The sequence below is a fragment of the Myodes glareolus genome, chromosome 21 (genome assembly GCF_982192425.1).
Source record: "Myodes glareolus chromosome 21, mMyoGla1.1, whole genome shotgun sequence".
Classification (NCBI taxonomy): Eukaryota; Metazoa; Chordata; class Mammalia; order Rodentia; family Cricetidae; genus Myodes; species Myodes glareolus.
Window position 1 is genome coordinate 32,696,623 of NC_142046.1, and position 15,301 is coordinate 32,711,923.

Sequence of the window (15,301 nt, forward strand, 5' to 3'; positions counted from 1 at the left end):
GTCTCGTCCCTAGAGCTCTGTTTCACATTGGCAGTGGGCATTTTACTCACATTCCTGGAAGGCTCCAAAGCGATAGCAATAAAGTTACTGAGACCCCGAGTGCCTGAATCACACCCAGTTCCTCACCTTTCCTGCATGGGCTCTGTGACCAAACATGGGACTGTTTATGCTGGAAGAGTGTACAGAATTGTTCTGGGGGTGGGGGAAAGCCGCTGTTTTTGAATCTGTCTCCCTCTCCTCATTCTTTGCAGCTGAACTCTGGAGTCACAGACTTGGGGGGCTTGGAGGAGCCCAAGAGTTGATGGTGCATTTTATTTGAGAATTGTGAGGACTACAGGGTACCAAGCTCTGAACAGGTTCTTTGAGTGGTTCACTCTCCTACATGTCTCCCTTTGAAGGCTCACTGCTTGAGAAGTTTGGTGCAATTCAAGTTGTTGGTCCAAACTGATCATCAGGCCTCAAACCTTGCCTTAGAAAATACCACTGACCCCATCTTGAACGTCTTCTAGAACACTGGGCTCTGTGGTAGATCCTTTGTTTGTGTGGTTATATTTGATCCTCTCAGGAAACCTGGATGTGGCCTCTGTTGACTCCCACTTTGCAGGATAATAAAGAAGACAGACAACAGCAAGTGTTGACAAAGGTATACAGCATTGGAGCCTGTATACATTGCTGTTGGGGATAATAAACGGCTCAGTTACCTTGGAAAATAACTTGCCGGTTCCTCAGAGTTAAACTTAAATGTTGAGCTGTTTTATGGCCCAGCAAGTCTATTAGATACATTCCCAGATGGAGCATAGATTCACATAAAACCTTGTATGTGAACGTTCGTAATAGCCCCAAAGTAGAAGCAACACAATTGTCCCACCAGTTAATGAATAGTACATAAAATACAGTATGTCCAATCAGTGGGATATTATTTGGTCTTGAGATGAAACTATGATACCTTGTGGATGGAGCCTGACATACTAGGTAGGGGAAGCGGATCAGAAGACCACACACTATGGCTCCCTTTACAGGGAATACCTCTAATGGGCAGTTTTGTGAAGTCTGGCAGCAGATTGGTGGTTGCCTAGGGCAGGGAGTGTGGGGAAAGGGAGACCAGCTGCTAGTGCAATAAGGGATTCTTCTGAGGGTAGTAGGAAAGCTCTGGAATTAGGTGGCGATGTGGGGCTTGTGGGTTCACTGCACTGAATTGCACAAAAGGTTTTAGATTGTTGTGTGGCAGTTACATTTTGACAACTAACCCTCAAACCTCTAGTGAATATATTTCTGTTGGTAAAAAGTGACCATCCACACTAGCCCAAGGACTTGGACTTTTTAGCTGAGGTTTTGGAAACATTCTTTCAGATTGTTATGAAAACCCTTCACAGCCTGTGATTGTCTCTTGTTTCATTTCTCCTTGTGTAGACTAATATGATGCTTTACCGATGTCTTGACCTTGGGTATCTTTAGAGTCCTTCAATTAAAAGATACATCCATCCAGCTTTTAGAAGCAAAGCACACCTGTCCTTTTATTTGCTTCCAACAGAAGGAAAGTGCTCTGGAGGGTGGATGCTAGCTTCCAATGTGAGGCAGAGCTGCATTAGGCAGGTGTTTGTCGTGTTCTGGAGGACAGTGGCAGTGCTCCAGGGAGGTGGACTTAAAGGACATGGCTGGCTGGGTCACGTGCAGGCTCCTGGAGGTGGACATTGTCGCTGTAAGGAGATCGAACGTGTTTGGCTGGATCGCAGCTGGTACAGTACTGGTTCTTTGTTCCCTGACCTAATTAATTGTGTGTAATCAGAAATAGTCTAGAATTGACTGGAACAAAATAGGGGGGAGGGGTAGCAATTCACAGGGCGAGAACCACTGATGAAAAGGAGTAACACTTAGAATCAGAGCCTCAAAAGTCTTTCTACACACCTTTAATCCCAGCTCTTGGGAGGCAGAGGCAGGCAGATCTCTGTGAGTTCGAGGCCAGCCTGGTCTATAAGAGCTAGTTCCAGGACAGGCTCCAAAACTACAGAGAAACCCTGTCTTGAAAAACAAAACAAAACAAAAATGTATTTTTACAAAGCATAAAGCTGAAACTGTGACTGGCTTGCCACTCGGTGACATGGAGGATGGTAGCATCTCATCCAGTCACTGTGAGGAATAGGATGGAGCATAACTGGGCGGGACAGTTGTCTGGGACGTTCAGCACCACCTTTGGTCGCAACTCTTGGCCAGTCTTTAAGATTGTCCTTGGGTTACTTATTAACACTCTATGAGAATCATTAACTTTATGGTACTCATCCTCTGAGCACGCCTGGATCTTCTGCTCCCCATTGTCTTTCTTACTTGAGTTCCTTGCAGGCCGCAGAACAGTCGTTGGGTAACAGGTCAGCTGTATTAATAGCAGGCCATATGGTTCACAGACATTTTGCTCCCAACAACTTGATAGGAATTCTGGTGGCACGATTTTTGTTTTTAATTTTAACTAGGGAAGTGTAAGGACCATCTGCTGTTATTTTCTTGTCTGCGATCCTGGTAGGCCATTAGTTTTATTCTTCTGCTCCTGTGCAATTGCACTGCCGTGCAGGGAGGCTTTGCAGTGATGCTGACAGCTTCATAGTCAGTCGTAAGTGTAGAGAGTGTCATCCAGATTGTTCTCATGAGGCTCAGTGGGTTTGCCTACCTGCTTAGGACCTGCAGCTTCCATTCCAGCTGGACAAATGCTTTTATTGCAATGGTTTTATTGGTTGGAAGAGGCCATTGTGAAGCAAACCAAATCTCTGGGTAATAGTCATGCCAGTGTGGGGTGGGGTTGCTTTAGTTAAAATCATGGAAGCCCTGAAGGATGAAGACTATGAGATATGAAGAATGTGTTGGTTTGTTCTCGTCAATTTTATACAAACTAGAGTGACCTGAGATGAGGGAATCTCAACTCAGATTATGCTTCCATCAGACTGGCTTGTGAGCTTGTCCTTGGGAGCATTTTCTTGATTGACAATTGATGTGGGAGGATCCAATCCACTCTGGACAGTGCTATCCCTTGGCAGGTGATCCTGGGGTGTATAGAAAAGCAGACTCAGTAAGCCACAGGGAGCAAGCCAGTGAGCAGTGTTCCCGCATGGCCTCTGCTTCAGTTCCTGCCTGCAGGTAACTGCTTGAGTGCCTGCCCTAGCTCCCCTTGATGATGAACCCTAACCTGTAAGATATAATAAACTGTTTCTTCCCCAAGTTGCTTTTTGTCATAGTGTTTTATTGCAGCAACATAAAAGCAAATTAAGACAACGGTTCCTAAGTGGGTAATCTAATGCAGGTTTGAACTAAGAGAATCCCCAGGGGAAGGAAGGTTGGTAACAAAGACACTGAGCAGGAAATGAACAGGGTGCAGGAGGTTCTGCTGGGCCTGCCACACTGCAGTGAGAAAGGAGAGTGCAGACAGTCCTGGGCGCAGAGTCTAGTGTGTGTGACAGGAGCCGCAAATGGGGAAATGATGCCATCTTAGGTTTAGGACACTCACCTTACCCAATGATGGGGATGGATTATTAGGGAGGAAGAACAACAGGATGACTGGCTAGGGCGTCTGGGGTGTTCTTTGCAAGAGATTGATGCATAGAATTGCATGGTGTAGGTACTAAGAAATGGGATCTTTTGGGATGTTATCCCAGATGGGAATCCCTGGTACACGCTCAGTCTTAGGTGTTGAGTGTGAGTATCTAGGTGATGCCTGGGATGCTCAGATATGGAGAGAATGATGATTCTCTTTTGGCTAGTGAAATTGGGATGGCTAGGCCTGGAGAGATGGCTCAGCAGCTAAGAGCACTGGCTGCTCTTCCGGAGGTCCTGAGTTCAGTTCTCAGCAACCATGTGTTGGCTCACAACCATTAATAATGAGATCTGTTGCCCTCCTCTGGCCTGCAGGTGGACATACAGGCAGAACACTATATATAATAAATAAATAAATCTTTAAAAAAAGAAAAAAGAAAATGTTTGGATGGCTTCCAAAAGAGGTGAAGTTCTCTAGTAGGCATATGAGCCTGAGTGTTAGATGAGAGTTGAAGACTGTAATAGTCATTTAAATTTCCTATAAGTCAAGAACACAACAAAGAGACTCGCATCTAGGCCAGGACTTGACCATTCTAATACATATACACATCAGGAAGAGATGCTAGCGGAGGACCCTGGCATGGGTACTCAGAGAGGCTGGAGAAACCCAGGTGCTGGGGAGGACACCGGAAGAAAAAGACTCTGCCGAGGCTGGTGAATGGTGATCCCACCCAGGCCCCAGTGCCAGTGGCTAGCACCTACACAGCAGCATTGTGAATTTTGTTCCGTAGATGCAAGGCAGGTTGGGCTGTTGCCCACCTGCCGAATCCTCGGCCATCGCAGCGCCAGAACCGTTAGAATCTTGTCTCCTTGGGATGCTGCGGGGGGGGGGGGGGGGTTGTTTCTGTTTTGCTCCAAATTTATGAGATAGTCTTACTATTAAAATATGTGGGGGAGGGGCAATTGTATATACAGCTGGTACAAGTCAGTTCTCCGAAAATATCCAACAACAATGCTAATCTCCCGCTCTCTTAAAACCTTAAGGCTCATTAAAAGGCTCATAAGTAGCTGAACGCATGAAGGACATGAAATGCTCACATTTTAAACTAACGTGCTAGTTCTGCTGAGACGGTCCTGGAATAAATTATTTGCAGAGTTCAGCTTTTCTCAGTGTCCACCCAGTCGGAAGATCTTGAAGGCAATTGCTCTGGGGGGCTTAACTTTAGGTCATTTGCAGGTGTCTCGTTGGCCAATTGATAACTGATACTATTTTAAAAGAGAGTGATGAATTCTTGCTTTCTCCCTCTCCTAAAGGAAAATACCCTGCCTTCCAGCAAGCATTTATGCTTGATGGCAAAGCTAGCCACCCTATCATTCTGTGCTGTGCAGCATCATTCACTAGGGCATGTTTCCTGCTGCATGGAATGCATGGTCTCTAAAACTGAAGCTGGATGTGCTGGGGGCAGCCCAGTCTACACTGCTGTCCTCTCTAAATCTGGAGAAATAGTAAAAATTGTTTGAAATTTCTAGAAGGCTCAGTGGGACGACTTTGGCAAATTCTGTAAATGTTTGCTCCCATTATTTTCAATGCACAGCATAGACCCCAGGGCCCTGTGCATGCTGGGTAAGAGCTCCCCAGCTCAGCTACACCCCCAGCCCTCTGTAAAGGTTTAGTTTTACTTTTTACTCTCTTGGTAGTGGATGGATTTTTTTAAAAAAAGTTTTTCTTTTAATCATTTTAAATTGTTGTTATGTACGTGTCGGGGGGGGGGGGGCGGGGTGGGGTATTTGCACATGAGCTCTGATGACCGAGGAGCCCGGAAGAAGGTCTTGGATTCCACCCAGGAATCCAGGAGCTGGATTTTCAGGCAGTCATCAGCACCTGACACAGGTGCTGGGAACTGAACTTGGGTACTGTCTAGAGCAATACTCACTCTTAACCAAACTGAATCTCCAACCCCTAAGAGTTGGTTGAATTGGAAAGTGAATAAAGCTGGTAAGAAAGGCAAGGATCTTGGTAAGGACTGTTTCTTGGTTAGCCCACCAAACACCTGGTTCATTCACCAGGACACAGAGCTGTGAAGAAAGCCCAGGAAATTATCCCCGTCCATGATTTTTGTCAGACTGACTGCAGTTCTGCCTTGGGCATAAAGCAAACCTCTTCCCTCTCCTCTTTTCCATGTTTCCAAAACTCTCTCCATGTTTCTAAGACCAGAGTAGAAGTAGCTTGTTTACCTGGTTGGCTCAAGTCTGTTTTCAAAGACTACAGCTCACGCAGAAGGCATAGAGCATAGGGTGTCGTCCCCAGTTGCATGGACCCGTGGTGATGAACGAGGAGCCGTCAAGTCCTTCTGATGCTTCGTGCTCACTTGTGTGTGGGTTGTGGGATGGAAAAGGCCTTGTTCTTCGAGCTCTAAAGAGCACCTGTCTCCTCAAGCCGCCAGTCTGCCCTTGACTTGGAGGAGGTATGGCTTTTAGCCCTCCTTGGTCCTCTCTTGGGCTCTGTCCTCTTCATGGTTTGTGGTTCAGGCTGTGAAAGGAGAGTTTCTCTTTGCCTGGGCACCGTTGGCAGAGGAAACTGCAGCTTGGACCTGCGTCCTCCCCACCTTCCCCCAGCACTCAGCACTTTGCCTGACGCTGAGACATCCATTAGTCATTGTTGAACAGTGAAGGACGGGCAGCGGGGTCTATCTGGTGCTGTGGTAGAGCTCTTGCCTACCCCAACCCCCACCCCCAGAATGGTGGTTTCTTTGAATTTTACATATGCTACTGCCAACCAAACCCTTACCCAACCCTCCTCCCCCGAATGCCTTGTTTCATTGCATAGAAGGGCTCCTTTGTTTTAGAAGCCTCAATCCAGTTTAGGCATTGCTTCTGCATGGCAAGGGGACGGCATTGTGTGGGACAATAGCCTTGCTGTCTCTCTACTGAGAATGGCTTCTTAAATCCGATCACATCGTCCCTGCAGAAAATACAACACAGGCGGGTTTTATTTGGGTACATATTTGGCCAGCCATACCCACGAACTGGCTCCTGATCTTCTTGCTAGCCCCCCCCCCCCCGCCGCTGGCAACACCCCCCTCATTTCTTGAATATACCAGACCCTTGGCTGTCTGCTCATCCCACGCCTAGAAAGTTCTTTCACGGCGTCTTCCTGATGTGCACCTTTCTGAACTTTTCTTGGTCCTCCAAATTGACACGTCTGCAGTCAAGCCGTCCTGCCAGCCCCGCCATCTCTGTCACCTTACTCCATCCCTGGGCACTATGTGTTTTCCTGTGTCTGCATTCTGGCCTATTAGCTATCAGCTCCCCTTAATGGAACAATTCACAAATCCAGGGAAGTGGCCCGGATTTAAGAATTTGTGCTTTCAGGCCCTTGACATCCACCATCCATACGTGCAGCCCGCATGTGGCTCACGCTGTAAGGGTTCTGTGGTGAGGAAAAGGACCGCCTTGTAGAGTGGGCAGGTGATTTAGTTGCCTGTGGTCTAACTATTACTATTAGTGCTTTTTAGACCTAAACCCCTAATGTGTTTTCTCCACCCCTTTCTTTCATTTGCTTTCAGCAAGGGAAGCCATATGTGTTTGACAGAGTGCTGCCGCCCAACACAACCCAAGAGCAGGTCTACAATGCCTGTGCCAAACAGATTGTCAAAGGTAAGTGCCGCTTTGTTTCCTCCTGGGCTTTTCCCTAATGAAAACATTAAGTGACATTTGCAGCCAGGCAATCAGTGTGCCTCGACTGTAAGAAGAGGCCTGGTAATTGGAAACCCTAAATGGCTGCCTTGGCCTTGGCTTGCTGTGATTGATGGCCGTCAGTTACTGGCCTCAGTGTTTGTTTCCTTCATTTCTTTTCCTCCTCTTCAATGGGGCTATTCTGGTCTCTAAGAGCGGGAAAGGCAAGGTAAGCTGTGGTCGCAGCATTCCTGTCTTGGTCTAAAGAAACCGCAGGTACGGTGCTCCCCTGGCTTTTGAAGGAAGAAATGCGTGGCCCAGGGCTGTAGTTGTACATCGTTAGCTGTGTCTTTTATAATGACTGTGAGAATAGAGTCTTACAGGCGCAAGGCTGCTCTTGCCATCAAAGGATATTCTACAGTGTCACCAAGTCCCGTTACTGAGGTGGCCGTGGAGCTACCCGTGCGGTACAGCATGCCTTAATCTTAACGTCGTCTAACCCACTTTCATCCACCCTACCACGTCCCCAGCATTTGCTCCTCCAAACAGGTAGCCTCAGGCTTGCCTGTGTGTTTCAGAGATCAGTCCTTTTCTGCTGTGACTGGCCTTGGCCCTGGAGGATTTGTGTCAAAATAGCAGCAGGGCGATAAAGCAATTTTCACATAGCTCTCTCTTACCCTTTCAAAGCAGGAGCAGGTTGGAGCACGCTGTAGCAGGGCCTGCCATCTGGACAGAGCTGAGGGACATACATCGCCTGCTCCCCTGCTCCGCACCATCAAATCCTCGCCTTCAGATTGGAATGCCACAGCAGTTATGTGCTCAGAGGTCCTGATAACGCCACCCACATAGGCAGCCATGGATTTAAAAGACCGAAGCTTTTTTTTTTTTTTTTTTTTTTTTGCTTTAGATCGGTTGTTTTCAGGAGCTGAGCTGACTAACCTATTTGAAATTCATGAAATTCAGTCCTGGTACATCTGTTAGATTAATTCTGACCCCAGACACCTGCGTGGGAGACTCCACGTCAGCATGCAATGTTCCTTGCTGAGATGTATGCTTATTCACATTCTTGTTGCAGACATCAATTAATTTTGAAGGTTTTCTCAGTGAGGTTATTTTAGAGAACCGACAAGAGAAAGTATGCCTAGATTTGAGCTGTTTTGAATGAACAGTCTTGGCCTACCGGCAGCGGTACTTCTTGTCTTTTTCCTCCTTTGCCTCGCTTTGAGTATTTTCTCTGGTTTTGAGGTATGTCTTCCTTGGCTGGCTCCTACTCAGGCCCACCTCCCCCACCCTCAAGGTTTTTTTTTTTTTTTTATTATAGTGAGATTAATCACACGTGCCAGAATTTTCATCCCTTTCTCCCCCCAATTTCATTATCGGAAGCAAATAGCATTTACCACATGCTGTGCTAAGCATGAAGGCCGTTTAAATACATCCAGCTACCTCTGTGCCAACGTAATTAGAAATGGATGCACTCCATTAGGAGAAAAAGAACCAACCCTGTGATTAACAAACAGTAGTAATCGTCTTTGGGTTTTTATGCACTAGTGTGTGTTCTTTCGATGTTTGGATTTTTTTCTTAGTCTGAGTTGTCAGAAATAGACAGTCTCATCCCCATTAATGTGCAGGCTTTTTGTGGCTTTTCTGTATCAGCTAAAAGCTAAATTGAGAAGAAACGGTCTCTGTGAAGATATGGCCTAACCCTAGGTAACTGACTATATAGACGGTGACCTACGAAGAAACCACTTAGGAGAAGGGGGCCCAGTATAGGCCACACAGACACCTCTAGGGCACCGTGGCCCTAATGTGGGCATATTCATTCTGATTGGACATTTGTTAAACCTTTAAAAGAATAGACTATCGTTTACTTATTCTTTTCATACATGTAAAAGTACATCGTGATTATTTGGACCCCTAACTCCTTGCTTCCACTCTCCCGAGGAACCCTCACCTCGACTTCTCCCTTCCAGTGTTCCAGAAACCTCTAACTCATCCCTTCCTCCCGTCCACCCCACGTACCTCCAACACATCTCCCTCACTACTTCCTGTCCTTTCTCCCACCCCCATTTCTCTGGACGCTGAGTCCAGTTGGCGATGCTTGTTGGAATGTTGACTCATCTTCCAACTTCACTGCGTTTAAGGGTGCGATGACCATGCCATGTCCTGAAGACAGCATGTCACCCCTCTTTCTGCTCCTCCACGATGTTTTCTGAGCCCTGGGGGTTGTGGGACTTAGATATGTATTGAAGGCTGAGCACTTCCTTGCAGAAGCGCTTATTCTCAGTCCTTCGATCCACTATGAATCTCTACTTTAGCTATGACTGCTGCAGAGAGAAGCCAGGACTGAGGACAGCGCCATCGATGGGTCTGGGCGTAGATATTTATAAGACAGTTTGACTGTATGGCTGTTGAGCAGAACAACAATAGTATGTTCCTCCTAGGACCTGTGACCTCCTGAGCTATGAGCAAAGCCAGGTTTAAAGTATCAGGCCTAAATTCCTTCCTGTGGAGTAGGCCTCAAATCCAAGCCCAAACCAGTTGGTTGCTCTGATAATCTTGCTGTCATTATTGCACCAGGGGGTGAGTCCTGCCTGGCAGGTTGGTACTGTAGCATGGAGGTTGGCTGCAGGCATACCATTGATAGCTTCTCTCCCCTGGTGGCCGGCAGAGCGCCTTCTGGTACTATTAAGCCAGCCAGCAGGGAGGAAACTTCCAGGTCAGTTCCAGCTGACTTCTCTATGTTGTTCAACCGATGCGCTGGTGTTTTCAGCAATAAGGTCTTATCGTCTAGTTGTGTTGCATAACCAAGAGCAATGTCAAAGTTGTATTGTTTTCGGGGCCTCTGGAGCCTCTGGGGCCTTCCTGACCAAAACCTTGCAGTGAGATATCCCATTCTTGGTACTGAGATTTCATTTAATAAGTCACGTCCTCTAGGGGGATCACTGTCCACTAATGCAGGGTATCTGTGTTCAGATTCTGTGTGTGTGTGTGTGTGTGTGTGTGTGTGTGTGTGTGTGTGTGTGCTTAGTTTTTTTTAAACAAAAAAATACTTAAAAAGTAGTTGGTTTCCATAGAGATCCTTTGCACATCCTTACTTTTGGCTAGTTCTTCTTGCTTAGCTTCTCTCTCTTCATTTCCTATCTCCATCTCTATTTAAAACTGTAAATCCCTGGATCCTCTGCCCTCGTTTCCTTCCATCCACTCTTCCACTTAAGAGCAATTCACGATTCCTTTTCTTGGGCTGTTTCTGTCTTCCTGGGCTCTACAGAGACCTGAATGAACTTTTAAAAGTAACCTCTCAGGCTATGGTGAGAGGAAGTGATTTTCCTTCCTGCATCATCAAGGTAAAGCGTAAATATATAATAAGCAAGACCTTCTTGAAGTAGATAACAGAGCATAGCTGGGTTATGTCTTGTCCTAAGAGCCCTACCTAAGTTAGGGTGGGGACAGCTTACACAGTGGACATCTTCTCTAGAGCCTTAGATGTGAATCAAATGATTCTGAAGATCGTCATAGTCCCCTGATTCATGGTGCTGTCATGGACTGGTGACCTCTACTTCTTAGTTTGTCTACACTCTGAACGACTTTGAGGACCTTTGTGCAATGGCAGAGCCCTGGCATTTCCCGCACTCCCATCTTTGGTGTGGTTTTCAAAGTGTTGACTGAAAGGCACGTTGGCATGTGGATCTCTCCATTTCTGTGGGAAGACTTCGTAAGGTTGGTGACTGTAATTGCTGTCAATAAGGCTGTAGGTGTCTAGGCATTAAACACCGTAGTTACTGGATATTATTGTTGAGGTCCTGGCAACTGTATCCTAGGCCAGCAGAAGCTGCTCTGGGCACTTGCCTTCCAAAGAAACTAAATATGGATTGTCCAAATGCTAGAGAAGGTGGTTTTTCATTTTCCAGTTTTGATTTATTTAAACTACCGTTATTTATTTATACAGGTAATATTAAGTGCTTACTATGTGATTGATAAGCACTGCCAGGGCCTGGGGGTCACTGGAACATATAAGACTGTCTGCTAAGATATCTCAGCATAGAGGAAGAGGCAAATGCATGTATCATCTTCTTGCACATTATACAGGTATTATGTAGGTTAAGATGATGTGTGCACAATGCTTGGACAACACAGAAGAGTGCCACTCTGTGCTGATTTTGGTGAGTGTGGAGAATTAAAGAAATCTTCTTGGAAATGTTGGGCGCTGAGGACTATAGATTATGGTGGAGCTGTAGTAGCAGAGCGAACGGCAAGAGCATAAAGATACAATCGGTGTGGCATGTTTGGGTAGTTCAGAGGGCGTGGCTTAACATGTTGAGTACATGATGGGAATGAGGTTGCAAAAATCAGCCCAGATCTTCTTATGGATATGCTGGACTTTATCCTGTGGGCAGTGAGGGCAGACTGAAAGGCTTTAAGCTTAGGAAGATATACTCAGATCTATTTCATTATTCTATACGACTCCTAAAGAATTACTTAGCTCTGTACTGTTGATTCTTCATCACTTTGCATGTTGCATCTAAAAGCTGAAGTTTATGAAGTGTGAACATTACTATTCCTACCATTTGAGAATGGAATTTGATGCTCGGAGCTAGAAGCACTTCGACCAAAGCTAGAAGAACACGTGGATCTCGATTTGTGACTGACTGTGCTTTGAGTTCCTTTCTGATAGGTCCACAATGAGCATTTAAACACACACCATCATCAAGTAATTATTTTATGAGTTGTTCCTTTTCAATCAGGCCATATGGACTTATTAACCAACAGTCCAAAATGACAGGGACAGGACCGGGTGTGGAAGGACAATAGAGGAGAAAGAATAGCCATTGTGGTCCCACAGCCTTGTGCTGGCCAGCCCTAGAGTGCATTTCCATTCCAAAATGCAGTGCGCTTTTGCTTTGGAATGATGTCCTTCAGACAGAGTGTCACCAGGGGGTGGAAATAGCCATTCTGCTCAACAGAGAATAAAGCAAATGTGTTTATCAAGCTCAGGACTGTATGCCTTTTATTGCGACAAAGGTGTCTTTTCGTGGTCACTAGTGTATAGATCGTCACTCTATAGTCGTAGCCAACTTGAGTTGTTTGGTTGGCTGATAAGAGTCTTAGAATCCTAAACCAGACAACCTTCAGCTCTGGCCAGAAACCGTAGTGCCCCTGCAACACCACCATTTCACCTGGGTATCTAGCAGGCTAGGCAGAGCATCTTAGGGAACACTGATATGTCGGTGTGATGAACTGTCCCCAGGTTCTTACTTTAACAAAGGACTCAATCTGCCCCAGCCATCCCTGGCCTCAGACATGAGCAGAACCGAGGACACAGGCTTGGGCTTCTAACATCTGAAGCTGGAGCTAACCAGTGTTTCTGTGTAGCGGCCCTCTCCCCTCTTCTTTGTGAAATAAGATGGCACTGGTCACCTGCAGCAGAAGCTTCTCAGTTTGCCTGGTTGTTGGATGGATACACGCTGGTCTGTGAGGTGTGGGGCTCCATGGTGTGAGGTGAGGAGATCGCATCATGCCAGACACCATCACAGAGGAAGGTTCTGTCTGGAAGAGCATTGTCAGGGTGTGGAAAGAGTCATTCTGCTCAACAGAAGCTAAGACGAGCGTGTTTCTCAGGCCCGGGAACTGCCTGCCATTTACTGCGATGAAAGAATCTCTTTGTGGGCCTTTTGGTTGGGAGTTACAGTGTGGCCCTGGAGGTGGCATGTGGCTCTGCAGAGAGCCCAGCACAAGCTAGGGTTGGAGTCTTCCCTCAGCAGATTCTGGGCTGGCACCTCTTCCAGACCCGAACTGCATTGTTCACCCATGCCTTTCTCTTGCCTGTACCCTCCACTAAACATAAAACACAGATTGAACAAACAAACACATCCTCTCAAACCTGAGAAAATAGACAGCCCTAGGTTAAAGGACCCCATCTTTTAGAATTACCTTTGAATTCAGAATTGAGTCGATAGAGGTCAACATCAGCTGCATTCAATTCTGGTCCGGGAGATGCTTCCCAAGAACGTATTAGCTGTAGGATGATTCCCGGTACTTTAAAGGCCAATCAGAGTTTGTTTTCGTGGTTTACATGTTCTCTATTTAAAACAAAGAAGAAGGTAGTTGTACTCAGTGTTGACATACTAAAGAGAGTGGATTTTCTCTGAGTACAGTCTTACGTGCCTCTCAGCACCTCGGCCCAGTGCTATGCAGGCATGTTCCTTTTTCCCTATGCTTCTATCACATTCTTATTAACGGGAGTCATGGGTCTTAATATAACTCCATTACAATAGCAACTACAAAAGATGATCTTTTTAAAAAAACATATGTGTATATATTCTTAGATATATAATATATAAAGAGTTAGATGCTCCTCTTTTCCCCTTTTCTTCTTTTACTTATTCTTCTCTCATACAACATGTCCGAACTGCAGCCTCCCCTCCCTGCACTCCTCCCAGCCAACCCTCCCCCCCCCCGCCACTCTTTCCCTCCCCCCTTGATCCACTCCTCCTCGATTTCCCTTCAGAAAAAAGCAGGCCTCCCAGGGATATCACCTGAACACAGGATAACCAGTTACAACAGGACTCGGTACAAACCCTCATAACAAGGCTGGACAAGGCAACCCAGTAGGAGGAAAAAGGGTCCAGAGAGCAGGGGAAAGAGGCACGGACACCCCCCACTCCCACTGTTGGGAGTCCCACAAACACCCTTAGCTACACAACCACAGCATGGATGCAGAGGCCTGGGCCTCTGTGATTGTTGCCTCTTCGGTCTCTGTGACTGAACAGGCTCTCATTTAGCTCAGGCTGTCCTCAAGCCCTCACGGAGCTAAGGATGACCTTGAAGATCTGATCCTTTCGCCTCTATTTCATCAGAACTGGGGTGACAGGCCTGTCATTACTCCTGGATTGCAGAATACCGAGGACTGAGCCCAGTGCTTTGTGACTGTTAGAGAAGTACTCTACCACGTTAGAGAAGTTCTCTACCAATCCGTCCGAGACTTGATGCTGTTCTTTTGGACATAGGACCCTGTCCGTAACCTCAGGAGAACAGGGGACAGAAACTATCTAGTTGGTACAATTGTGTATTATGCTTGGTGAGGGTGGTCCAGAGGCCTCATGGAGATGCCAGCTTCCTTCTCTCTGGCAGAGGAGGAGCTGTGGGCTGGATTTAGGCTCTGAAGCTAGTATCCTTTAGGGTGTGACCGGTTGCTAGGGCCATTGCATTTTATTACGGCAGAGAGCGGGGACACATGTGAGGACAGGAGCCGGGTTGGGAGCCGGGTGGAATCGGGAGCCCTGTGTACACGGGAGGGTAAAGTAAGAAAGGCCCGCCAGTGTGAGGAGAGGTGTTTAATTCTAATAAAGGAAGGTTTTCTGTTGGGAGCGTGACAGTGCGTGGCATTCCTCTTGCCTGCGGTTGTTTGTGTTATGAGTGTTGAAATTTAAAAGCACAGCTGAAGGATGAAGCCCCTTTCTTCGGGTCCCTCAAAGGAGTTGACATTTTCATGGAAACTGAAGCTTAAACCTCCAATCCTGAGACTGGCTTCTTCAGTGGTTTTTTTTTTTTTTTTTTTTTTTTTGGCTTTCTCCTGTTACCAAGGAAACCACTCTCATAAACCATTTCCAGAAGACTGATATGTGTGAGCATTCCCCACCCCCAGCTTGATGCAAACTCTTTTTTTTTTTTAAATGTTTGATTGATTCTTTGAGGATTATCAGGCAATCCCAATCCTGGTCATCTTCCCAGACCCTTGGTTCCACGCTCTGCCCTTGCAACCTTCCTCACAAAACAAAATTTAAGAGTAAAATCCAAACCAAACACCCCTCCCAAACAAAGCAAAACAAATGAACAAAACAGCAAATAAAAAATTGGGCATCGAAGTTGTAGCATTGCCCAGTGAGTCACACAGTATATATGTATCCTTCAGTTCATATATCCTCACTTGTAAGTGTTCGTTGCCTTGAGTGTGGGTCAAGGCCTCTGGCTTCTGCTACCCCCTTGCTACCCCACTCTGGGACGCCTCTTGGACATCCTATTGTTGTGTCGTGGAGATCCTGTAGCTTTGGGTCTGTAGGTTCGGCCCCTTCATGTGCTCTAGCAGTTCACAGATGATTTCACAGATGAGGTG

The 15,301-nt window shown here is 46.4% G+C and overlaps 1 protein-coding gene across 1 annotated transcript in view; it reads left to right on the plus strand.

Annotated features, from left to right (window-relative positions):
- The window catches only part of Kif5c (kinesin family member 5C), a 154,419-nt gene that overhangs the window by 40,276 nt on the left and 98,842 nt on the right, over positions 1 to 15,301 (plus strand). The window contains exon 2 of the mRNA XM_085681153.2: positions 7,083 to 7,173. Coding sequence (XP_085537279.1) covers positions 7,083 to 7,173 — 91 coding nt within the window. The remainder of the gene's footprint in view (positions 1 to 7,082; positions 7,174 to 15,301) is intronic.